Source organism: Emydura macquarii, unplaced genomic scaffold (assembly GCF_026122565.2).
Source record: "Emydura macquarii macquarii isolate MOO-44397 ecotype Brisbane River unplaced genomic scaffold, CSIRO-AGI_Emac_v2 contig_1348, whole genome shotgun sequence".
NCBI classification, from domain to species: Eukaryota; Metazoa; Chordata; order Testudines; family Chelidae; genus Emydura; species Emydura macquarii.
Window position 1 is genome coordinate 20,119,534 of NW_027131485.1, and position 26,941 is coordinate 20,146,474.

General features: G+C 37.6%; 1 protein-coding gene across 7 annotated transcripts in view; it reads left to right on the forward strand.

The window, feature by feature from the left end:
- The first annotated feature begins 3,396 nt into the window (after positions 1-3,396).
- Positions 3,397-26,941, forward strand: part of PARN (poly(A)-specific ribonuclease) — a 132,480-nt gene continuing 108,935 nt past the window's right edge. For 5 of the 7 annotated variants that reach the window (XR_010920383.1, XR_010920382.1, XM_067551342.1 and 2 more), the window contains exons 1-16: positions 3,397-3,530; positions 4,278-4,355; positions 5,067-5,146; positions 7,236-7,303; positions 7,397-7,478; positions 8,979-9,039; positions 9,996-10,161; positions 11,120-11,185; positions 11,865-11,903; positions 13,185-13,227; positions 13,972-14,052; positions 17,068-17,124; positions 18,433-18,510; positions 23,124-23,167; positions 23,699-23,741; positions 26,788-26,863. Coding sequence is in view for 5 of the 7 variants with exons in the window: in XM_067551342.1 (XP_067407443.1) it covers positions 3,512-3,530; positions 4,278-4,355; positions 5,067-5,146; positions 7,236-7,303; positions 7,397-7,478; positions 8,979-9,039; positions 9,996-10,161; positions 11,120-11,185; positions 11,865-11,903; positions 13,185-13,227; positions 13,972-14,052; positions 17,068-17,124; positions 18,433-18,510; positions 23,124-23,167; positions 23,699-23,741; positions 26,788-26,863 (1,081 nt within the window). In the remaining 2 variants the exon portion in view is untranslated. The remainder of the gene's footprint in view (positions 3,531-4,277; positions 4,356-5,066; positions 5,147-7,235; positions 7,304-7,396; positions 7,479-8,978; positions 9,040-9,995; positions 10,162-11,119; positions 11,186-11,864; positions 11,904-13,184; positions 13,228-13,971; positions 14,053-17,067; positions 17,125-18,432; positions 18,511-23,123; positions 23,168-23,698; positions 23,742-26,787; positions 26,864-26,941) is intronic. The other 2 variants (XM_067551345.1, XM_067551344.1) reach the window with 2 other exon arrangements.

Here is a 26,941-nt window from a genome sequence, read left to right on the forward strand (position 1 = left end):
ACTTATACATCATGGCATGAAGTGAACCTACAAGCCCGTCACCTCAGTTTATGGGACAGATTGTTCTTCTCTTACCAACCTTTGCCCGTTATATACACAAAGTCACATAGCATCCAGTCAGAACATTGAAAATCTCCCCCACTGGAAGCATTGAGCATTCATATTTTTAATGCTTTTTCCACACATTTTGTAAGTGTTAATTTATCAGTTAGTAGCAATTAACATTTATATAACACCTTTAGTTACAAATTTAATTCAATAAACCCCCAACAAGGAATATATTGTTCTCCGTAGCACATTTTATCTTACTCTAAATGCAAGACCACACAACCTAAATATTTTCAAGCTCTCAAGTCTCTAAACTGCTTGTTCTTTCTGTAACAAATAAAGTTAACTGATGCATTATGTGGGTTTCCTTTAGTTCTTGCACTGTGGTATAGTTCAAAGTACATGGATAAGCATTCTCATGCAATTCTCATGAAATTATGCAAAGAAAGATTCTAATTTGTAGCAATACCCTTTGCTTGATGAAATTCATATGTAACTGCAGATATTGTCTATGAATTACCATTCTTAAATGAAGTATTAGGCTACCAGGAAGTCAACTGGAGTGTGGCTATTAATCTCAGTGAGACCAGTATGGGGCCCATGGACTAAAGGCTGGTCAATTTAAAAGCTTTACTAGTATAACAAGGTCTGTCAGAGGTATGATCCTTCTCCAACACAGTTAGTGGTAAAAGCCCTAGTCTAGATGCATTTTATACTGGTATAATTTATTTTTGTTAATAATCTAGAATAAAATATACTGATAAGAACTTTTATATTGGTATAACTGCACCAACACTAGGGGGCTTTGCTGTTTATAACTGTACCACTGCAGCTTAAGTGGTATTACTTTTTAGTGTAGACAGACAAACCCTAATCTTCTATTTAATAAAAATAAATACATTAAAAAAAAGCTTTCTAGGTGTTTTATACTCCTCAAATGGTTTGACAAAAATATGGCATTTTTGAAGAGAATCAAAACCCCAGGCTTCAGTCTCTACACTGACAAAACAGAACTATGGCAGGAGTGAAGGGAAGGTGAAATGCTGCAGTAATTAGGTCTTTAAGTTTGCAAAATTGGAGATCCATCACTTTGTATTTGTGTAGCTACACTTGCAACAGTGAAGACTGTAGGAGAGACAGGATAGGACTGGATTTTTTTTTTTAACCTAACCCTCCCATAAGAACCATTAGATGACAGGATTTAAAACAAGTCAAAATAGATAAACAGACTGAAAAACCTACAAGTCATTTGGCACAATGAAAAGTCCAACAATATAAACTCTTCTGTGTCAGAGCTAGAAGCGACTAGCCATAGCCAATTATTATGCTTACACCTAATCTTGGTAGAAGGGATATAACTCAAGATCTCTTACTTAAAAAACATGCTTTCTGATGGGAGTAAGGATAAACTGTCACTTAGAGGGGTAAGTCTTATTAGTGTTGGGGAACATGTTTATGGACTTGAGCAGCTCTGACTTTCTGCTCAGTAAGCAGGGGAATGTATGTAGCACTGTTCAGTGTTGTGGAAATGAAAAGCCAGTAAGAAAGTTAAGGATCTCTGTAGACATATTCTGAATTAATTGTTTTCCCAATTATAGTTCACTTTTATACAGCAAACTAGGCCTCTACTCTATGTTTAAATTAAAATTATACCACAGCAATAGATGTAAACTTCCTGATTCATTTTCATCCTGCTGGAAACTTGAAAAATTAACTTGCTGTCAGTATGGTGGACAACTAAGATTTCAGTGCATGTGTTGAAGGAGGTGGGTGTTTGCTCTGATATGCTAGCCCACAACATTTTCCACGCCTGTGCAAACATATCACGTGGCAAATAATTGCCACCTTATTCATTGAAGATTACTATTACCTACAGGGAAGAAATATATTTTCCTAGTACTGTGTATGTTTGTGAAATACTTCTGTCATTGGGGAGTGGGAAATCCCTTTATCCTTACTATAAGGACAGTAATATATGCTTTTTCTTCCAGCTTCCTTCTCCATTAAGCCAAATCAATAACAATCCACAGCTGTCAAAAAAAATCTTTCCTTTCCCTCCCGTTTCTTAGTCTTTCTTTGCACTTTTTTCTCCTATAGTAAGTTAAACCTTTTTTCATTCTCACTATAATAGAAATGCTACAGTGCACTTGCGCTGATGTAGCCCTGTAATACAGGCACTTACTACAGCATGAAAGGGGTTTGTATGGCATAGTGGTAAATTCACCTCTCTGAAAGGTGGCAGTTAGGCTGCCGGAAGAATGCTTCCATTGACCTAGCAGTATCTATGTAGGGACTTAGGTTGCTTACCTACATTGCAGAGGGTGTGACTTTTTTCACAGAGCTGTGTGACATAGTTAGGTCAACCTAACTGTATGATAGGGCAGCCCTGAGCTATTTGTTCTGCTCCTACTGCCTTCAGAATCACAGCAACTAAGACATGGAAGAGTGTAGGACTACTCCCTAAACTAGAGCTTTATACTAGTATAGTTTTAAATTTCTGCTGCAATAACTCTTAGCTTTGCTCATGATTGAATTTTGTCCTTATATTGAGCCAAGTTTCCCAATTCATATTTACTTAGTGCACTCCCTGTATAAAGTACACCTGCTGTGGGAGCCATTTCCAGCATAATGTCACCATGTCCCAGTTTCCCATTTTTATTTCTGTATTGCAATGTACCTCTTTGTGCCTTGAGGTAGCAACAGTTTCCACGTGAGCCTTTGTTACTTCTAGGCTCGTTTCCCGTACTGTGCCTCGCTAAGTACACTCAGCCATCAAACAACAATGTAAAATAGTCATATAGCAAAACCCTCATTTACCTGAACCCCTTTGGACAGAGATGTCCTCGAATAAACAGGGGCCTGCCCAGTGCTGAGGGTCTGGCTCCTGCCTTGGGCTATTGGCAAGAAGGGGCACAGGGAGAGCGCACTGGACTGAGGAAAGCAACGGGGTGTAGCTATAAATAGCCAAGCCCTAGAGGCGGAGCTGAGGGGACACCGCTGTGTGGGAACCAGCTACCGTCGGCGCCGTAGGAACAGGAGCCCCCCAGCTACCGGGCCGGTCTGTGGGGCAGGGAGAAGCACGTCGACTCGAGACGTCAAGCCCGGCTGCTGCGCGGGAGGCTAGGACAGATCACCAATCCCCATCTCCCCCTGACTCATCCACGGCTTCTCGCCAGCTGTTGAGCTGAGCTGAGGTGAGCTGCTGCTGCTCCAGCACCAGTACCAGCACCAGCTGCACAAGCACAACCCCGCCCCGGGAGTAAGATGGCGGCTAGCCCCGCCCGCCTCGGGTCACTCACGTGAGCGCTCACGTGGCCGGCGGGAGAGGAGGGGAGGGGGGTTGTTTCCGGAAGTGCTCAGCGCGCGCGTGCGTGGAGCCGGGTTCACGTTCAGGTAGGGGCTGGGGAGAAGAGCAGGCCGGGCTGTAGGCTCCCCTCCGCTCGGGTTGGTGCGACTTGCGGGGATGGAGATCATCAGGAGCAGTGAGTGAAGGCGTCGCGCGGGCGGGCGGGGTGTGTGTGTGTGTCTCCCGCGGCCGCCCTGGCCTCACCGCTCTTCTGGGCTGACTTGAGAGCTCCCTCGGCCCCGCGAGCAGCCCGTTCGCGTAGCCGGGGGGCTCCGTGCTATGCTTGGGAGCTGCTGTATGTGCCCCCTGCGTGGCGGCTCCTCTCCCCGAGGAGGGGGCTGGCGAGGGGAGAGGCCCCGCGAGAGGCTACAGGCAGATAGGTCACGCTCAACACAACCGCCCCCGTGTTGAGAGGAGCGGTTGGTGGGCTGCGTGCCGCGGCCTCCCACCCAGGGGCTGGGGCTACAGTCCACGCGCGGGGCGTGCCGCGGTGCCTGGCTGAGCCTTCACTCCCGACCCACTGTCTCTGCGTCCCGAAGACCGGCCCCTGTGCTGCTGCTAGAGACTCTGACGCTTGGGCAGGTGTGCTCCCGGGGAAGCCGCCGAGCGTGAGTCGAGTCGCTGGGCGACCTGCATTTGGCCCGCTCCTGTGCGGACCTGGGGCTGACAGTTTATTTGTAAAATGACGGTTCTCTTTGCAACGGGACATGGAGCCTCTTTAAAAGGGAGACAGAGGGTGGCGCTTAGGGCCCTGCTGTCTAGCTTCCGGCTGGTAACTCCATCAGCTTCTCTGGTCTGGCACACGAACGGGAGGCGGGATGGAGGTTCCTGTGCTGATAACAGCCCTGTTTTCGGACATTTGTTTTTACTGATTTCTTTATAGATTTTAAGGATAGCCTACATAAAGTGTATGAAGCCATCGAGGAAGCAGACTTTTTGGCTATTGATGGCGAATTTTCAGGTATTGTTAAGATTATTTTGCAAACGTGGAGTGTTAGCAAATGAGCTAAACGTGATTTGCTATAGTGAATCTGCAGCCACACTGCTAATGGGCCTCTCATTGTAGTTATTGAGAGTCCTAGATGTAATAACTACCTTTAGAATTGTCTGATCTAAGATGCCTGAATAGGGACTTGAAATACTTAAAACAAAAGTTAGGTCAAAATGTTAAATTTAATACTGTACATTTGGGTTATATATTATGTAAGACGAGCTAACAGTCACTTGACAATACTTTTCCCACTACTGTTGGTTTGTCAGTTCATTGATTCTGGTTCTGGCTTCAGTAATGTGATGTGAGACCCATCAACATCATGTTATTGTACCATGTGTCATTCTATCAGGATTATTTATCTAACTGGTGAATGACACAAATTAGGCTTTCATAGTTGTATTTTCTAAAACATGGCCTTGTTGCCCACGTATGTTATCTTTCCTGAACTCAACAGACTATGTACATAGAATAACATTGTTTAAAGGGTTTTTGTTTAAAGATTGACGTTCAACTGAAAAAACTCATCCATTTTAGCTGAAGGGTAAACTGTACACATGTAATGTAACTCACATAATATCACATAGTATCAGTTGTCTTAACAGTTGTCCTTCTTTGCTGTTCCTCATGAACTGTCTTTAAATATTCAATAAAAATAAAGTTATTTCTTATATTTTTTAGGAATCAGTGATGGGCCATCTGTTAGCACATTAACCAATGGTTTTGACACACCAGAAGAAAGGTATCAGAAACTTAAAAAGGTAAATGTAAAATTTAAGAATTAAAATGAAACTGTTTAAGTAATTTGCCATCCTTGGTAGGAAATACGGTGTATCTAAGACTAGAACAAACTCTGAGATTTGTTTGTAGTGCATATCAACATGTCATGATAGGCATTATTTTAGGAAAAATAAGACTTTTGCTTCACTTATTGATAAAAATTTGAATTCCAGCAGGAAAAATAGGCTAAATATTTAACTTTGCTTATAGTCTAATATTTTGCTGCTTACAAGATGTTGGCAGGGAAATAGTGGAGTCGTAGGATTTTAAACTTAAATTAGGTTAAAATAGTTATGGATTAAAAACAATACTTTTCGATCTGTTTAGTGTACAGCAGTTAATGAGTGTTTCAGTAAGACCATGCTTATGCTGTAAAGCAGAAGTTTGACAATGTCTGTGCTGACTTGAGAGCCTCCAACACTGGTCTAACAGTGGGCAAGTGTTAGATGCTGGTAAAATGCCTGTGTCCAGTCTATACTAGTTTTTCTGCCAATGTAAGCACTACTGATGCTAGACCAATAGTGGAAGGTGGGAAATATGATATTGTACACAAGGCCAGATTGCTTGTGTGGATCCTCCTCCTCCTCTTACACACACAACACCAAACAAGAACCCTTTGGGCAGCTGCCAGATGAAATGGGGTAGAGAAAGGATTGCAATTTGGTTTTAGGGCTTGTCTAGATGAGCAGTTAGGATACAGCAAGCTAGGATGTAAATTTACAGTGCTCTAGCATGCCAAACACTTATTGTCTTGTGGACTTACTGCTGCACAATAACACAAAGTGCACTAGCGAACTTTTAGTGTGCAGCAGCAGGGTCCACACAGACAATCACTCTGTGGCATGCTGGAACACTGTTGATATATACCCTAGCTTGCCGCACACTAACCCACCATAATGACGTGTCTTTAGCAAGGGTGTTGTGTCAACAGCTTTCACTTTACAACTTTGACTGTTGAAGCTGTAATAGTTATCTTTACCCCCTTCTCCCCCAAAATACTACTATTTTGTAATGGAGGTGTTTAAATTACTTTTCAGATCTTGGGGTTAGATTGACTGTCAGTCATGAAAAGGAAAATGCCAAAAGCTTTCAATACTATTTAAAATAAGATTATATCTCAGAAAGGTAGGAAAGGAACCTTTTCTTCTAAAATACTTGTTAACCTTGTGATCATGCTTATTTGCTATTAGTCATATAAGCTACTACATTTATCCCTTTAAAGGGACTTTACTAGCTGTAGGCCCCAACACCAGTATTTTAAAGCAAGGATTTACCAAAGTTAAATCATGTATCTATATCTTTTACCTGGTATTGTTACAGGTTACATTTTGGATTATTAGAACTCAAGAGATGAGAAGAATAGCTTTTTCTATTTTGCATTTTGTTTACTTTGTGGATTTTTTTAGCTCTTTGTATATAGCAGTTCCACTGTCTCCCCCAGAATAGTCAGTCAGGTTCATCTTTTGTGGGTTGTGTGTTTAGCAATGGAGAAGAGAAACAATCTTTTGGAAAGGTAGCTGTAACATTTAGAAATGCTGGCAGGAGGTACTTGAGGCATGTACATCGCCTGAAATTACTTGATCTGTTCAACTTTAAGCAAGTTCAACTAATTGGTGTCCCTTTAATATAAATAGAAAAGAATTTATATCTAAAAAGCTGGTTTTAGTTCAGATCTGTGCAGTATTGGAAGCTGAAACAATATTGCCCTGTTGCATGAAAAACAAAGTAAAAATTTAGTCTATTCACTGACCAAGCTGAGTGAAATGCAGAAAAAGTTGCAAAAATGGAAAAAAGATAAAAATGAAATGCTAAACTTCAGAAGAAAAATGGAATGTCATTAGTAAGAATTTTATTTTTAAGCATGAATCTTATGTAGCCAAAGGTCCCTTTTAAACTAAGGTATTATGTCAAGACATTTTCACTTCAGAGGTAACCTTGTAGTGCCAGTATTCATCAATGAGGTTCAGATATCTGAGGCTCAGACAAATATTTTTTCCCCAGAGTACCTCATAGTTGCATTTGAAAATGTATTGTAACCGTTATTCTCACTTGTTTTTCCTTTCTTTTCAGCATTCCATGGATTTTTTGCTTTTTCAGTTTGGCCTTTGTAGTTTTAAATATGACCACACAGAAGCTAAGTATGTTGTTTCCTTGACTTATTGCTAACTTTTTTTTTTAACTAGGTAATATTGATAAGCTCTGTTTTGACTTGCAACTCTTGCCTTTTGCAGATACATAATGAAATCATTTAACTTCTATATTTTTCCAAAACCCTTCAATAGAAGTTCACCAGATGTCAAGTTTGTCTGTCAGGTTAGTGGAAAAACAGGTTAATACATATGGCTACTGGAATCATTTTCAAAATGATTTCTGGGAAAATTGTGTACTGGTGTCAGTCAATTTTGATTGGTCCCTGAACCATTTTCACTTCTGTATAAATTCACTCTTCATGCAATTTTTTTCTATGTGCATAGAGAAGGAAGGCAAGTGTCATTAAACAAGTCTTAGTGAGACCCTATCCCATAAATGAAGAAAACTAGGGTGAAAAGTTAAGAAGGGCTATGACCTTTACTTCAAACTCCTGTCCCAGATTGCTTTTGAACCACTCACCCTACCACTTAACACAGGGCTTAGTTTTTTCTGAAGACAGAACTGACTGTCTGAAGCCACTATGAAATATATGACAGTATACAGTATTTTCTTATTGAGCTTTTTTCTTTTCTCTTCCTATCCATTATTCTTTTCTCTCATTGCTTCCCAGAGCTGTTGCCAGAATTTCTGGACTCATGGGATTTTGTCATACCAGTTCCTTCACTTGATTTCCCCAACCCCTCAGCCCCCACAACACTCCTTACATCTTTACTTTTCTCCTGTCTCTCATCCTTACTTCATTAAAAATATAATCAGTATACCAAAGATCAGGATTCATAGCCAGTGCTAAGTACTAAGAAAAGCCAGTAGTCTTATATCTTGTTCACTTGACTCTTTTCTAACAGCTATGAACCTTGGTGCCAGAACTAAGAGTGGAACAATTCATGTGTAGTTTGGCAGAGTCCAGAATATCAATGTTATCTACCACGTGGTACTTTTCTTATTACAGAAAGTTGCATATGTATTTAAAAAAACCTATATAGTAGTAGACTCATACTGACTTCCTTCCTTTCCATCCTTAAATTCCCATTATATTATGCCTTGCCTATGGCAGATACTGTTGTCTTGCTGGTTTCCATGTTGCCCTGGATGCCATGAGCCTCATGGCCAAAGTGGCTCCTGTAATTGCATTTGCAAAGTTTTTGTTTGTTTAAAAGTTGTAGTTTTTCAATCTTGAGCTTCACTTAGCTCTTTGGGCAAACTGAAGTCATGACTCTGTAGCTTCTAACTTAAATCAGAAATGGTACATAGTTTTAAAGTGGCTTTTTAATTATAATTTAAACACTATACTACATATTAATTGGTGTTTTGGTGGGTTTGATTTAAAGATTTTGGGATGTATTGTTTATCCATAATACACAAGCCATAAATAATCTGTTAGGAACAAGTAAACAACAAAATACTGATGGAGAGATTTAATTATGAATGACATATCTTATTCTCTATTAAATGTTATCTTTTAATAAAATATTTCAATGCACAGACTACCTTATCTGTGGTTTTTGCTTTCTTGAGTTCACTAAACTAATGTTTTGACAAAGGAAAAAGTTCATATAGGTTTTTTAAACAAATAAGTTTGAGAAAAATAACTTGGTTATTTTAATTGACCTTTGAAATTTCAGTGGTGTACAAACAGTCACAAAGCTGTTCCCTTTTTTTCAGAGTTCGAGTATAGACTTTTTAGCAAACCAAGGATTTGATTTTAATAAAGTTTTTCGCAATGGTAAGCTTTCTTTCATTTTACAACTGTTTTTATAGACTCTTTCCCCCCATTTCCTATTTAAAACAAAAGGCAAAACATACATTTTGCCATTTTAGTAAAGTGAAGGTCATAGCTTAGCCAGTGTTTTAATAATGCAGATAAAGTTCTGTACTGTGTTTGGGGGAACAAGCGACTATACCCATTTACATTTTCTGTGAAAGAGGTGAGTGCCTACTTGTTTAAACGTATTTTAGCGATGATTCTTTTTTCAATGGTTAAACACAAACCAAGGTTGTAATCTTTCCAAAAGCGTTTTCCTATAGATCTTACTATTGCAACAATGGCATTTTCTAGCTTGCCACTTTGTAAAACTAAGGACTGGATAGTTGTGATATCAGTATGACAGTGCCAGAGTGTTTTGGCTTGTTCCTTAATTTAGATACCTATATTTTGACCCTCTTCTCCTCAACACTTCCCCCTTGCAGCTGGTTTCTTAAGGTAATTAGTACCTGCAGGACTCTGATATGCTGCTGATCTTTTCTCTGAGATACATAGCAATAACTTTAAACTTCCTCGACATCCATAGCAATCTGTGGCCCTGATGCTAAATTGTATCCCTATTCCTTATTTATTTGCTTTGTGGTAGCACCTAGGAGTTCCAGTCATGGATCAACAATCTGGAGCTCCATCAGATTCTGTGAGGCTCTCTGCAGGAATAGGGGTCTGCCTGTGAGGATCAGATTGCAGGAGCAGGGCGTAAGTGCTTGTGGCTCATCTGGGCTTGAAGGCTTTCTCAAAAGGAATCCATGGCAACTAGAGATAAGGAAAGGGAAATTTAGAAGAAATATTTGAGGCTGTAGATGCATTGTTTTTCTTCAATTTTTAAGGCTGTAACATGACTGGAGTAGTTACTAAGTGTCTCTGAGCTGTGCAATATTTGTTTGCTTTTAATGATAAAATCTGTAAAATGTTCTTAGGAATCCCATATTTAAATCAGGAAGAGGAAAGACAGTTACGGGAGCAGTATGATGAAAAACGTTCTCAGGCCAATGGTGCAGGGACTCTATCGTACATTTCTCCTAATGCCACAAAGTGTCCGGTGACTATTCCTGAAGATCAGAAGAAATTCATTGAGAGAGTGGTGTAAGTGAAAATGTTTAAAATGAAATCATGTTAGCCTAATGTGTGCATACTATTCTTTACGTGGTAGTCCTCCTTTCTGAAGTTGCCTAAAAACTTGGAGTTGCCAGTGTTCTGATTCTTGATTTGTTGTTCTCCACAAAATGTTTCGTTGAATTAGAGGGTTTAAGTCTGAGAATAGGAAACTTCTGTTCCTTGTAATCAGGCTTTTTTTGCTGCTTATCTGTAACTTTCAGTAATTTGTCTTCAGCTATATCAAAGGTACTTAAACTTTTAGTTTCATTTTTGCCTCTTGATGGTATCCAAAAGATCTTGTCAGTTTTTCAAAATCTCAGCTGAAGTTTAATCCAACTCTTAGCCATGTCTACACTACCACTTTATGCCGGTAATTCTTATGTTACTCGGGTGTAAAAAAAAAATATATATATCCCCAAACGACATAAATTTCACTGGCATAAGTGGTAGTGTGCACAACACTATGTCAGTGAGAGATCTTCTCCTGCCAGCACATATACCGCCACTCATTGAGGTGGTTTTATTACGTCAACAGGAGAGCTCTCTCCCATCTGCATACAGTGGCTACACGAGCGATTTTACAGTGGTGCAGCTGCATCGGTATAGCTGTGCTGCTGTAAGCTCGCTAGTATAGACACGGACTAAATTTTTGTAATCTTGGCTGGACAACAATGGTTTCATATGGTCTGGATCTCAAACACGAAGCCATTAAAGTCTTTGCTTGGTTTCTGTTTTAGATTTCTTAATCACACATGATTTAATATTTATCACTATAGTAATGTGTGTCTAAGATAAAGCTGAAAAATATTGATATATATAAAATAAACATGTCCTAAATATTCTGTTAATTCATCTTTAAAAGTTTTGCCTTGCCTTTTGGCATATATCACTAAATGCTTCTGTGAAAATAGTGTTGTATTAGTAAAAAATAATCTGTTTCCTCCAGAGAGCAAATCGAAGATTTGATACAGAATGAGGAAAACAAGAATTTGGAATTGGAGCCATGCACAGGGTAATTTTTTTGAAAAAAAACCCCAAAAAAACTAGTTCTTTGGTAAACAGAGAACTCTGAACTGTCTTCGATATAGAAATTAGGTTTGACCTACTAATGAGCTATTGGGGAGTGAGGGGGGAGGAGTCTTTCTGTAGGTCTGTAAGTATCAAACTTCCTCTGGTGCCGTTACTGTTGATTAGCAAGATAACTTTTTAACACTGCTTTTTCCATTTTAATCAGTCTCCTTCATGTGTCTGCATAGTTTTGGAGACAGCTGCTGATGATATGAGGTAGCTCCTGGTTGTGAAATATTACACACATTGGAATATTGTGTTACTAGGCCCACTATAATTGGATTTATAGTTATTTCTTAACTAACCATAATGAAAAAGGAAATAGTTATTCCACCTAAATAGACTTTGGTAAATAACACTTAAACAATTTTTAGCTCTGTTGGCTATTAATTTTATGTCAAGTTATTCTCATCAAAGGGGCAGATATGTGTACAATAACATGTAAATCTCATTGGAAAATTAGACTAGTGTTTAGCAAAACGCTTTTAAAAAATTGTAGCATATGATAAAACCATAAACTTTTATGTTAAAAATTCATGCAATGAACATAAATGAGTCTTTATGTGACTTTGAAATACGTATATATGAGAACCATTAATAATGACTCTTTTCTGCTTTTAAAGATTTCAGAGGAAACTAATATATCAGACCTTGAGCTGGAAGTAAGTTAGAAGGGTTAACTTTTCCTTAACTATTGTATATCTGCACGGTTTTTGACATGAAAAAATCTTGATAAAAAGCTTATTTTTGCTTAGTCTCATACCCATTATATTTAGATTTTTTTTCTTCTTAAGCAATCTTATAATATCACTAAACTGATCTGATATTTACAAGAGTAGAATTCTTAATGGTTCATTAGAATCCTACTTTTAAATTGAACATATTTTTATTGTATCACAATTATTAAAGTAGTTGTAAATTGAACAGTACAATGTAGCAGATTAGAGTGATTGTGTAATAACATGTGGCTCTTAACACACACTGCGCAGTTATTGGAAACAACTGAAAAGGAGGAATGTATTCCTGCATAGATATTGGGATTAATTTGAACGATAACTAGTTCTATAGGGTGTTGGTAGTGCTGTTTATATTTATGGGTGGCATTGTGGGAGATTGTTTCAAGTTGGCAATAATTCTTAAAACCTTGCCTTTAGAGGCTGTTCTTGGCTAAAAATGTTTTATGTTTTTTCTTGTCCTAGACATAAATTGTATTTAAAAAACAAATAAAAAAGCTGAAGTTTTAAAGCCATTTGAGTAAGGGAATAGAGATGAGTTCTTTAAGCAGTTTAACAAATATATTTTCACAATGTTTTCCTTACCATTTTCATTGCACCTAAAATACTCTAAAATACATATTTGGATATTTGCACATTGAAATAATGGCATTTTGCATTTCTATCATTGTGAGTGATTTTTTTTTTTTGTGTGTGTGCCTACTTCCTCAACACCTACACTGCACAATGATTGTTCCCTGTGGAATTTCAGTGCATGTGCATTCCTGAATGGGTAATTTAGAGAAACTTATAAAATAAAAGCAGTAACCTTTGGAAAAAATGTGCAAGCATTATTTTTATCTAACATCAGCTTATATAGATTGATTTAATTGCACTGAAGTCAGAAAATTCAGTTACAGTTCCCACAGCAGCAGTAGTACAGCCATCTGCATAATATATTAAGAAAACAAAACTAACAATTATTGCAATTCTTGAGAGACACAAGAAGGCCAAATTATTGAATAGCCTGATACTTTGAATTTCCCAACTTCATTTTAGTTAAAACTGCTTTTTACAGTTTTTGCATTTACTATTAAGCCTGTCTGTAACCTTACTACAAGTATGACAGTTGTGTAGCTGTGAAAATTAGCCTATTTGAAGGTAGAGCTTCAGTATACTAACTGCCACATTAGTCATAAACTGTAGTTTACCTTTCGCTGTTTGCTGTAGGTATCCAAAAGGTATCCATGTTGAAACTCTGGAGACAGAGAAGGTAATTGACTAACAACATACTGTCTTAGATGCTTGTTCTGTGTAAGGAAAAGCTCAGTCCTAATGAAATTTCATGCTACTTGAGCTCTAAATTTGCCTGCTGAAGCTTTGTTATGCAAACTTTTTTATTAAACTATGATGAAATATTTTTGAATAAAAACCCATGAGATATAAACACACATGTGGCTTACATTTATATTAAAAGTGTTTGAGTGGAAACTGTGATGGCTATTTTAAATACTTAGCAGATCTAACATCCAGTACATTGAGTGTGTCAATGCAAGTATGAAGTCTTGTTGATCTGAGTGGTTTGAAAATTGAACAATAGTTGTAGCACATATTAAGCATTAACTTTTTCCCAAAGAGCTAGGCACACAAAATGAACCCCAAATCACCTGAAAATACTGGATTTAAACTCCCCCCATCCCCCAAAAACCTAAAGTTATAGGGAAACTTAGTGTGATAAATTTTTTCATTCCAACCAGAAAGCATATTTCCCTTAGGTTTTGTTATGCGAGTAGGGTCAGCTCAGGTAACCTTCTTAAAATAAGGGTTTTTATAAGAAACACTAATATTAGTAGGTCAACTGTTGGCGCTAAACTCTGAGTATAACAGATGCAATTTAGCTTTGTTTGCAAAGAAAGTTAGATTGGTTTATGTATTAGTGTTGGGATTCTCTTTTAGTTTTTGACATTTTTGTCAAACAGTTCCTGGAATAATTTACTTAAACCATTACTGCTTTCAGAAGGAAAGATACATTGTCATTAGCAAGGTAGATGAAGAAGAGCGCAAAAGAAGAGAACAGCAGAAACAAGCAAAAGAACAGGTAAAATTTTCAGTGTCCCTGCTCTTTCTTAAGGTGCAGAAAATGCTGTTTGTTTTAATTGAAATGTTGGAATTGGGGAAGAGATCTGACTTGAATTCCACATGCTTTTGACACTGATATGTCCCCACCTGTCAACTCCAGTATCCTGCCTCTTGTACTAGTGATATCTGATCTTTCAGAGGAAGGAAAAGCCAGGGATTCACTTGACTAAATAAGCAGTGCTGTACATGGTGGAAGTGGAGGGCGGATAATATTTGTACCTGATCACTGTGGCTGTCTGCTGGTCCCCTGAAGCATGCTCAATTACCTTTATCTTGGCAAGCATTGTTAGAAGATGTTGATCATTAAAATGTTGCTACAGTATATGAAAGCTTTCTGTGGTAGCTAACTGCATTCTGAAAATGTTTCCTTGTACTTTTTTCAAACTAAAGTGACACCTTGTTTTCTTACTATGAATTGGTGTCAAAAGGAAGGACTAATTATTTTGTTACTGTACCCCTTATAACATTGTGTCCCAGTTACTCTCTTTAATGAGAATTAGGGAGGACTTTAATACTTGTCTGTTTCAGTCTTTCCAGGTTAGTCTGAAAGTAGGTATATAAGTTTCAGATGTATGGCTTTCAGTACTGAATTGCCTGCTTAATGGATTTTTAGTGCTTTGTAATTCTTTTCTTTGGGATATCAAATGGTCCTAAGATAAGAATTAATTGGCTAGTCACAGAAGAACCTATCCAACCATAGCTACAGAGGCAGTGGTTCCTCATAAATGTTTAAAAGAGTGTTCTTAGTTAGTAGATCTTAAGGTAGATTAGTAAGGGATAGACTAAGAAGATCAAAGTCTTTTTAGCATTGTCCTCTGACCATTAGAATGAGGTACAAAAAGTTGGCTTCCAGTGCACAAGCATCCTCCCTGGCACTTGCCCGCTGTATTGTTATGTGAACCTTCTCTACCAGATCTGCAGGTTCTACATGCATAAAATATTTAAGCCTTAAATGCATTTCTTCTATTTACACACAAGTAAATTGTAAGTCTTGTGATGCTTTTAAATGAATTTGCTGCATCACATTTGTATTATTGCATGTCGTTGAATTAATACTTTCAGTGTGAAAATGCTACTTGCTTTAAACTAGCTCAATAAAAATGCATTGCTGTAAGAGCAGTCAGATGGCTACTACCTTGGCCATGCAAGAAGAAAGACAAGATGCAGTGAATGTGACTCAGGTCTTGTCTACACTACAAAACTCTGTAGTGGAGAGCAGTCCTCATTTAGGCTGCAGCTTCATTCACTTAACAAATCTGGGAATAAGTTATTCAACGCAGATGCATTCTGTCCTTAATCATTCTCACTTTGGAGACTGGGACCTCACCACCGTTTCCTTGCATGAGGACAAAAAGGGACTTGAAAAAAGGGGGGCTGTACCAGATGTTTAGAGTCTTCCTTAGGGTTCCTTCCTTCCCCTAAATCCACTTCCAACTCCTGTTTTTCAGGAAACCGTATCCCTTCTGAGTACCTGCACTGGACACCTGTTGCATGTGCTACCTAAGTTCTGACACCTTGACCTAACCACCTTCCTTTTATCTCTCTGGGTCCCTGACCTGTTGTGGGAAGGGGATAGTGAAAAATTCCTTCCCAGCTCCAAATGAAAAAAGCAACCAGCACAAGACCACAGCCGGTCATAAAACTCTGTCCTACTTTGATCTCATGGGTGGGAAGATGGGTGCTGCTGATCCGTGACAGAGCATGTGCATTCCTTCTGGCATACATGGGTATAAATACCTCCCTACCCTGGTGCACATAATCAGCACTGAGCTAGTCTGGTTACTTGGTTTCCCACCTTGGCTCTGCTCAGGTAAATATGTCCTTTTTTCCCCTCCCTTGAAACCCAGATACAGCAAGGACCCTTAATGGAGTCCTGTCCTTTCCTCTTGCGCAGACAAAGATTCACTTCATTCAGTTGCACTGATTACTTATAGAATAATTTAGTAGCTTGTTTTGTAAAGCATGCAACTCACAGATGAGTATTTTGAACTAATGGTGTAGAGGCTTGCAATGCTTCCAGATGTCTTGCAGATTGAGGTCTAAAATCAAAACTAATCTCTAAAATGGTTGAGCTGTGTTGTGTGTGTGTGTGTATCTCTCTGTAGTGGTTTTAGGATCTGACTTTTGAGCCCTTGGCAGAAAAATCCCAGGTACCCCTTATGAATGCATGTTTCAGGGTAAAAATTCAACCTCATTTGAGCATGCATTATTTGCTCATAAGTGGAAGGCCTCTTTGGCTTGATATTGGTCACATCTTTCTCACTCAGATAGAAATCACACTGAAAATATGTTTTTCAGCCCCTGCCAGGTCTCTGCTTGCCCTTTTATAACTTTTCGTATTACAGGGGGATTTTTGAAAAGCATTCAATGGAGGCTTAATTCTTTTGTTATTGAAGTCAATTATAAAAGTTTCATTGACTTAATTGAGAGTAGAGTTAAAGCAATAGAGAGCTTTTTGAAAATCTCACTGCTTGTGTTTTTCCTGGACAAAGTAGGCATTGGAATGAGGTGAGAAGTTTTTTTTTTACCCTTGTTCTAATAGCAACAGCAAAGCTTGTCAAATGGAAATGAACAAAAACATTCAGCACATTTATACAGTATTGCAAACAATAGGGCTAAAAGTCAAACTGTAATTTTAGTTTATAGCATCTGATTTAGACATTTCCAACTACTTTCAGGCCAATTCATACCTATTTTGCACTTGGGGATCTGAGGCATAAGTTTTTGTCTTTATTTATGCTGTTAAAGACAAAGCTGATATCAGTGCCATACTCTGATCACAAGATAATACTTCCCCAAATATTTACTTTCCTATGATCTGATTTGTTTGTCATTTTATGGAGCATACAGAATGGGGGACCTTAATTTGAGATGGAGTTGCAGATAACTTGTCTAATGGTAACAATATACAGATAGTGCTGTCGGTTATTTGTGTTTATACTTTACTTAATTATACCTTAAATTTTGCTTACAGGAAGAACTCAGTGATGCAGTGGGATTTTCCAGAGTCATTCATGCAGTTGCTAATTCTGTAAGTTAACCAACCCATTGTTTTTTCACACAGCTACAATCTAAAAGGTATGAGGCTTGGCCTGACATGAGTAATTAACACCTGGAGTGAGTCCTTATTACCTGGAGGATAGGATTAGAGAGGTAAATGGATTATCAGACTGAAAACAGAACTTCTGTGCTAAATAAGATAAGTAAATAGGTCATTATGCTAAAAAGACAGAATGTCTGAACCAGCTAAGGTAAGAGGGGGAACATTCAGGGAACTAGCAATGGACAAGACAAGTTAGGAATGCAGAGAAGAGATCCAGTATTGACAGTGATGAATAGCTCATGCTGCATGGGGATTGGTTCTTGCAAAGTAACCAAGCCAATCCCAAAATGTGATGTACAGTAAATTAAATGAGATGTGTAAATGTATATGAAGGGAGTGGATTTCTGTGTAAGTTTGGTACTGTGATATATCCTGCATCCACCCTCCAGTGTTTTTGATCAGCTCAGTATGGCTTTGCTGTAGGCCAAATAAAGGAACCTTAGTGACAAAATCTGGAGTTGAACTGAGTTTTTTTTTTAGATCCCAGAGAACTGAATGAAATGTTCTCCCAGAACTGGATAAGATACTTTGGATAAACCAAATAGGAAAAAGTCTCACAGGGACCCCCAATGTAATTAACAGTAAAATGTTGATAATTCAGAGTATGAGGTCCATTACTAAATTGTACAAATAAGCGAATACAGATGAAGTATGACTCAAATATACTTAACTGAAGTTAACAATGTAAGTTAAGTTTTTGGTTATGGCAACACTTTGATATACAATAATGGACTGCATTCTCTTTTTTAAAGTCTTTAGTAATATGAGACTTAACTATACATCTTCATTAAATCTTTTGAAAAGTAAATAATACCAATTTCTTATGGCAGTTAAGAGTCTAAGTAATTTAATTTTTTTCAAAGAGCTCTTGTTTTGGCTGTAACAACAAGGTAAAAAGCATAACCACACAAGGAAAAAGATCAACAGACTCATTACTTTCTACCTAAATATTCAAATTAAGTTTTAAAATGGTTTTGCTATGCTCTCTAGAGCAGAGACTCATGTTTTTACAGTGCCTGCCACAATAGCTTCCCCATTCTTATTGGCACTACCACTGTACAAATAACTATCAGATACTTGAACTGTAAAGAACATGCTTGTGATTCAGTATGGTAGTTGAAATTAAAATCTAATGAATTGAAAATGAGTGGAACTGCACCAGAGCCTTTTCCATAACCTATTTTGTATATGGTAGTTTGAAATGTCCTTCTTGCATATAATGGGTTCTTTTTTTAGGGCAAACTTGTGATTGGACACAACATGCTACTAGATGTCATGCACACTATCCACCAGTTTTACTGTCCTCTACCTGAAGTAAGTGGCTTTTTCAGTCGTTGGGTATTATAAAATGTATCTTGAAGTTTGAAGTAATTCATATGAAATCTATTATGGATGGAAACTTTAGTGCCACAGTATATAAACTAAAAGAGAAATGGAGGGGAAGTTCCTACACATGAGCCATTGTTTTTAGGTGACAGATCAGAAGAACTGTCCCAGATTGAGATGTCAATAGAGGAGTTTTTGGAACAAATTGATAAATTCAACAGTAATAAGTCCACAGGACCAGATGGTATTCACCCAAGAATTCTAAAGGAACTCAAATATGAAATTGCAGGACTACTAACTGTGGTATGTAACCGATCGCTTAAATCAGCATCTACCAGAAGACAGGTGGATAGCTAATATAATGCCAATTTAAAAAAAAAAAAAGCTCCAGAGGGGTCCTGGCATTTATAAGCCTGTAAGTTTAACTTCAGTTCTAGGCAAATTGGTTGAAACTGTAGTAAGAAAGCAAATGATCAGACACATAGATGGACATGATATAGTGAAGATTCAACACAGCTTTTGTAAGGGGAAATGACAGCTCACCAATCTATTGCAGTTCTTTAAGAGGGTTGGTGAACAAACGTGAGCAAGAGTGATTCGGTGGATATTGTGTACTTGGACTTTCAGACAGCCTTTGACAAGGTCCCTCACCAAAGGCTTTTAAGCAAAGTAAGCAATCATGGGCTGAGAGGAAAGGTCCTCTCATTGATCAGTAACTGGTTAAAAGTTAGGAAACAAAGAGTAGGAATAAATGGTCAGATTTCACAATGGAGAGCAGCCAGTAATGGGGTCCTCCGAAGATCTGTACTGAGGCAAATGCGATTCAACATAATAATGAATGATCTGGAAAAAGGGGTGAACAATGAGGTGGCAAAATTTGCCGATTGATATTAAATTACTCAAGATAGTTAAGTCCAAAGCTGAGTGCAAAGAATTAGAAAGGAATCTTGCAAAACTGGATGATTGGACAACAAAATGGCAAATGAAATTCAATGTTGATAAATGTAAAGTAATGCACATTGGAAAACATCATCCCAAGTATACATACAAAATGATGGGGTCTCTAGTACCTGTTGTCACTCAGGAAAGAGATCTTGGAGTCCATTGTGGATAGTTCTATGAAAACGTGCTCAGTGTGGAGCAACAGTTAAAATGGTGAGGATTGAGAGCATTAAATGTGTGTTGTTGAAACACGTAAGTTGACTGCAAATAAATACTAAATTCTCATGTGGCTTTATGTACTATAGTATCTCTAACTGTATACCCCAACTGCTTTTTAAAGCATTTGTCCTGAAACCTGTAAAATTTCAACCATTGTATAATTGGGCAATGTCCTTTCTTATTGTCCTTGACCCATTTTTAATTAAGAGACTTGAGTATAAAACTAATTACATTTATGAAGTGACTGTAATTGAAAACATACTCTTACTATAGATATGTTACACTCACCCTCTTTATAGCCCTTACAATGCCATATCACTAAGTATTTACAGTGTGGGAAAGCTAATTGGAAATAGCAGTTTCTTATGGAGCATGAATAATGCTGAAGAAGAATATAATTGTTCAAGGGCGGAATTGTCTTCAGTGATCAGGAGTTGCAGTGTTCTGTCAGTTGAGAATTTAAGTTGTAGGAAATCAGGTTTTAAATTCTATTTTTCTTTTATTGGAAACTGGATGTGAATTGCATACTTTCAGCTCTTGGCCCTCAGTGCTGCGTCAGTAATTCACTGGGTAATTAGGCACACTATAATAGTTACTTTTTAAATTCCTTACTTTTAATGTCTTAAGGCCTCTGCTGTATTTTAAAAAGAAATGACTCTTCTGTGATTTTTATCTAGAAGTTGAGTTGTGATATGGAGATGACAATATGAAATCTAATGGTAGGAATTAGGGGGGATAAAATCAAATTGGTTATAAGGATGGGAATTGCAGTACTGGAATATTTGAGGGGAAGAGGAGGGTGTTCTGGTTATTTAAGGAGTCCTAATCTACAAGGCTGGCTTTGTGCTAGGTGGGTTAGGGTACAGAACTCATCTCTGAAGAAGCAAGAGGTCTGTCAAGAGATGGGTCATCTATGCACTGTACAGACGACATAAACTTTTGAGGGCTTTTGGGGGTGGGACTGCGTGCAAGACTTGGCTGTTAGATGTGGGGGAATTGGGTTGGGTTGGGGCCTGTTTGAACTATGTTGGCACATAGATAAATAGGCAGTCACTTGCTCAAGAAACCATCTTTAGACAGTGGTGATGACCTATCTGTAACTTGGTCTTTTTAGTTACTAAAGTGCTGGTGAGGCTGCTATCACTGCTTCTGAAGTCCTCAGATTTTGGCCAGTATGGTCATGGTGTAGGCTGTTTTTCTTGACCTATTCCTACAAATGACTGCATTCCTGGATACTGTTAACCTCTTCTTCTACTGTTAACTTGCAGCTTGGGTTAGCCCTCTTTTGCTGTGGAAATAGGGAGATCCAGAATCCAAGACCATCATTAAGGCTATTCTGGCTTCTGTTATGGAAGAAGCTTGGCAGCTGAGAGAGAAGGGCAGAGTCAGTTAAGACTTGTATTTGTGGTGGGGATTTTAAAGAGTAAGTAGTGACTGATATTCTGGGGGTTACCCAAGCCAGCCTACCTTGTAACTTTGATTGCCTTAATGCTACGCTACTATAGCTCAGAGCCCTGACACTAGTACCTAGCCCACAAACATAAAGTCTCAGCCTGGCTTCCATGAGTTTAGTCTCCCCAAATCTGTCTATCTTGAATTCTTAAGTACCAGACACTTAGACTCCTTCCCCTCTGGTTTGTCACCCCCAAAGGTGTGAAAACAGCCCTCAGTTATCAGCACACTTCAGCAAACATACTCCACACAATTGGCACACCAGAGACCTGGTTGAGATAAAAATAAACAATTTATTTTATTAAATAATCACAGATTCAGAGATGAAATAGTAAGAAAAAGCAAACAAGTTGCAGACAATAAACATAAAGATGCAACTTCATGCTTTACATTTCTGTATTAGGTATATTCCTTTTTCTAATACAAGTTATTTATTGCCTTTGAATAGCTTTCCATCTTGTCCCCTAACCTTAGGTGATATCCACTGTTCACAGGCAATGCCCTCCCATCCCACCCCTCCTCCCCCACCTTTGAAACTATCCCTCAGTTCTGGATGCTTTTCATTTCAAATGCCTTCCTTTTTAATAGGGCTTGCACATTTTTTCCCCCCTGACTATGGTAATTCATTGTTCTTCAGAGCAGGGGAAATTCCCTTTTGACATGGTAGCTGGAATGTCTGTGTCTTACCATTAACTGTAATGGTGCATTATTTGTCTTTTTTCTGGGTTGTACCATGGATCATTATTTGTCTGGTTTTGTGCAAACACCTGATTTAGAAGGCATCCCTCCCTGCTGTGAGTTGTATTTGAAATTGTAGTACAGGTCATGAGCATAATATTCTATATACATGTGTTACCACTCTGTAAACATATCTCAAAATCTATTAAGTTCAGAACATTACAGGCTTTCATAAAAGATCTTACTCAACATATTTTTATACACAATAAGAAAGTTCATAACCTGTGGACACAATTACTTACTCTGAGGTTCAGACACCACCTTCTCTCTTTCAAGTGTCTGAGCTCTGATTATTACACACCCCCTTTGTGAGTTTGAGCTGGCTGTAGTATCAGGGCTCTGAGTCATAGCAGGATAGCATGAAGGCACTCTAAGGTTGCAGGGCAGGCAGTGACAGAACCTCTTACTGGTCTGGGTGGAACTTCTCAGTGACTTCTCCCCTCCTGCCCCCCGTAAGAGTTTTAGCTGAGTTACTTTCCTCTCTTCATTGGGCTTAGAGTGGGATTCTGCTATACGTCCCCTTTCCTAGTAGATTCACTGCCATTTCTGTATCCATAGAGAGGATGGGTTTTCTCAACCTTCCCCGGAAGCCTCAGGTGACTATCTGTCCACATGCTTAATTGGCTCAAACGGTTGATGTTTAAGATAATGAGTTGATATACACAAAACCCCTTATAGGAGAAGGCCAGTGACTTTAGCAAGCATTTCACCAGGAAAATATCTCTTGGAAATGAACACTCAAGTAATTCTCTATGATAAAATATTTAAGAAATATTTAGTAAATTCTTCAGTTTTCTGTAGCTGATTGGCTCTAATATCAGACAGAACATGGAGGCTGCCATCATTGGGATGGGAAAAGCACTTGTTTTCCATTAGAAGCAGGGTTTGGATTAAATCAAACTTCAGGTTAAAACTTTCTGGTCATCTGTAGCAGCCTTTTCAGTTTCGTTTGCGTAGCAGAATATTAGACATGGGTAGGGTTGGGGGGAAGGTTTAGGTGAAAAAACAATGATAAGTTAAAAGGTTATAGTCCTATAAAAACTGAGTGTCAGCTGGCATTCAAAGAGTGCAACCAAGTACATTTCATTATTAAGTAGAAAAGAATACAGCCATTGGATCTTACTTTAGAAATCTTAGTGGGTAACGGAGTTGGAATCCCTTGACCAATATCTGTTTCAAGGAAGTAGAATACCTTATGAATGTTAGACTGTGGTGGTTTGACAGTAACAAAACTTTCTTTTAAATTTTAGGATCTAAGTGAGTTTAAGGAGTTAGCGGCATGTGTCTTTCCCAGGTAGGTTCATTTTCAGATTACAATTGAGCAGTGTTTTCACTGATAGCTGGAATTTGACTGATATCTTCTTGGCTAGGTTAAGCATAAGGTTACGGTTGTGCTTCAAATCACAATTTGCGGTGATTTAAGAACCATTTAGTTTAAAAATAATTTGTTACTGTATGCATTTTTATTTATTATTTATGACATGGCTGATTGCATAACCCTTGTCAGGATACTTCTTAGCCAAAGAGAAGACTTTACAAGCTGTTTTTAATTTGTATGAAAATTATTGTTGTGAACCCTGATTGAATCTGGACCAAAGTTCATTTACCTATTAATATTATTAGCTTCACCTTTTATCAGGCTTAGTCTGTTGACGTTTTCTAGTGGACAAAGCTCAGTTCTAATGCTCCCTGAAGATGTGTGTTAATCATTTTCAACAGCTTAATGTTGTTTACCACTGAATAAAACAAAATATCCTGGAGGGTTTGGCAAAATTGTTTATAAAAGGAAAACACTTTATTCTTACCTCTTAAATTTCATTTTTAGGCTATTGGATACTAAACTGATGGCAAGTACGCAACCTTTTAAGGTAACTTACAAATGTAAATAACTAAATCTTTTTTTGTGTGTTAAGTGAGTATTGAAATACAAATAATATTTTTGCTAGGGGACAACAGATAATAGAATGTTTCATGTCATAGCAAGATGAATTCATACTGTGGTAAAAACTTTCTTATCTAACCCTTCTAAAATTACAGGAAATGAGCTTTAAAATAACAAATTATGGTGCATTTTAAAGTCCATTCTTCCATGGTAAAAACTCTACTAACTTCCTGATTTTAGGGAATTAGCTTCAGGATCTGGACAAATGTAAAGTTTTTAATTAAGTCTGCCCAAACGAAACTTTTGGAATTTCTCCTATCAGTTAATACAAGAAAATGTCTTGTGAGTTATCCATCATGATTGTCCTTAAACTCTGGGGACCCCTTCCTGCAGTGCTTATTTGAATAACTCTCCTTTCAGTCAACAGGACTTTTGCCTGAGTAGGACTCGGGTTTTGGGTCTCATGTGCATCATTTTTGTTTATAGACTCATTTGACTGTTCAAACATAATTTTAACAAGAGATTTTTAAAATGTCCGTTTAATTGAGTATTCAGTAGAGTTCAGTTTAATGCTGTTCGATTTGTTTTGTATCACAGTAGCTGGGTTTTGTCCCTGTTAATGCTAAACTATTGATTTGAATATAGAATTTCATCATGGCCACATTCTACCTGTATAGTAAAATCTAATTTTTTAAGTATAGTTAATTTTATAAGAATTAGTTTGCCTATATTATATACACAAAAAAGGCAAACTAACCCTGTGTGCGCTTGAGGCACATTAGGGTAACAATTCAGTACATTCCATAAATGGAACAATATTTGTAGGACCAATAGCTTAAAGATAGTCTTTTTACTTTCTAAGCACGTGTACTCTTGCAGTACACATGGTCTATACCAGAATAATGAGGGGCATTAAAGAAAAAAAAACCATTTAATTTATAATTATGAATAAGTATTTCTTTTTAAAGAAATGTGGCCAGTCAGGTATATTTTTGTCTGTTCTAAGTAGGCTGCAGATCTTAACTTCTGCATTTGTTAGGTACTAATGTGATGTCCTTTAAATTCCAAAAACATATTGCTTTTTACTATTTAAAAACATGGTTCTAATTAATGAGACTGGTAGAATGGTTTTGCTTTGTGAATAACAGTTGTCCTTGATTGTCCTTCTTGTGGACCTCTTCTCTCCTTCATGACAGTAAATATTAGTTCCTGCAAGTTGTTTGCTCATCTGGGTACTAAAGCCATAGAGTTTTGCAAACTCTTCATCTTTAGCTTTTATAAGATTCCAACTGGAAAGAAATGTCATGTGATTATGTTCTTCTGTGGCACATATGTGCTCTGCATACTGGGAGTAGTCTCTAAGTGAAATTAAGAATGTTTCTTAAAGATCAAACACAAATTAAAGGAATGAATTCCCAGGAAAGTGATTATTCTTCATTAGTTTCCTCTCTGCCCCAGGCCTGAGTGAATTCTAACGGCAAATGGTGACCTGATGAAGCAGGTCCATTTAGAAGTGCATACTGTGCAGTAAAAGCTTCTGTAGTTGGTTTTTTTTTTTTTTTTTTTTTTTTTTCAAGATCTTAAAAACAAGTAAGTAAAAATAACTCATTTTATGGCAAGTATTTCAGTCTTGTGTTGAGCAGTACTGTTTGAATACAAATAAATCTGGAGGCTTTTGTGACTTTTGAAAACTAATACTTTGATAACATTTGTTGGTTTTGTGTTTAGCTCATATACTTCAGTGATATTTCCTTTGGAATTTTTACAGTATTTGTAAGGGTTTTTTTGGGATGGAAATAATGCCATCATTTGTGTACATGTCTTATGCGTCTAATAGGGGTTTCTGGGTGCCAATGCAACAAATATTAATCTGAGCTTGACCACTGGGTTGAAAACTATTCGGCAAGTTCTTAATATAGTTTTTAAAGACTAATACTTGTTTGTTTGGTACCTTTTTCGGCTTTGTTTGCTAAAACTTTTTTCTCAGAATAGGTCTGTCTGAGGTAGTGCCAGTGCAAGCTTTCCCACCCTATTCTACCCATGTATCTTTCCACTGAATGGATGGCCCCTGTGAGTGAGGGTATTCTGGTCTCTGTTTCCGTTTTGGTTCTTGGCTTTTGGTGATGGTCTTAAAAAATAGGAGTTAAACTCAAACCACAAAATTATTACATATATTGTGGATAGCTGAAGTTATAGGATGATAGAGCAGCTGAGTAGGGAGAACTAAGTTCTATTGACTGCCAATGATTATCACTTTGAGCAAGTTGTTGCCTGTTTCTCTTTGTACAATAGAGAGATTTAATGGTGTTATAAATACGAAGAATTTAGTGACGCAAATAATGAATTAGACTGGATTATCTTTTTATTTCAGATTTAAGAATCTTTGTCTAATTTGTCAGACTATATTTGTTATATTGTATAATGCTAGTGAATTAAGCTAATGTACAAGATTTGCCTAACTCTAATAAATCAGAAACCATATAACAATGCAATAAACTGTCAGTCTTTTTCTATTGCTTAGATTCCCCATTAAGCAACTGTACATCTTGTTGAATATTCTTTACTTGGTATATCTGTTTTTAAAAACCTCAGCTGCTCAAGTACCAATATTTTTGGTTAGGTATATCCTTTGTGGGCAAGAGGAGCTCAGTTCTAATTCCATAACCTTCCATAACACTGCTGTAAACCTTGATTTTTGTGAATTGCTGTTTTTGCTCCTTTTTCAGCCTGGGGCCAGATTTTAGATAAGAGTTAGTATTGATTTTGTTGTTGTTTCTAGGTTTTACAGAGCCTAAAGTGCTTTTGATAGAAATATGTGTAATTGTAACCATTGTTTGCATATAACTTTAACTTGATTCTGAATAAACTCATTCCAGGATTTTAGAGTTTGGAACTGGATTATGTATAATTTTGTAGAAAACACAAGGTGGCAGTACTAAATCCCAAATGTTCTCTAATCCATGTAATCTCAATATATGGGAAAATGCATTTGGCACTGATTTCTCACATAGTATGCCTTCTTTTGTTTTTAGGAAATTATTAACAACACATCCCTTGCAGAACTGGAAAAGCGTTTAAAAGAGATTCCGTTCAACCCTCCTGCAGTTGGTAAGGATGCATAAAAGCATTTTCCCCATGGTTCTAAACTATGAGCTAGCACAGAAAAAATTGGTATGTTAATTGCTT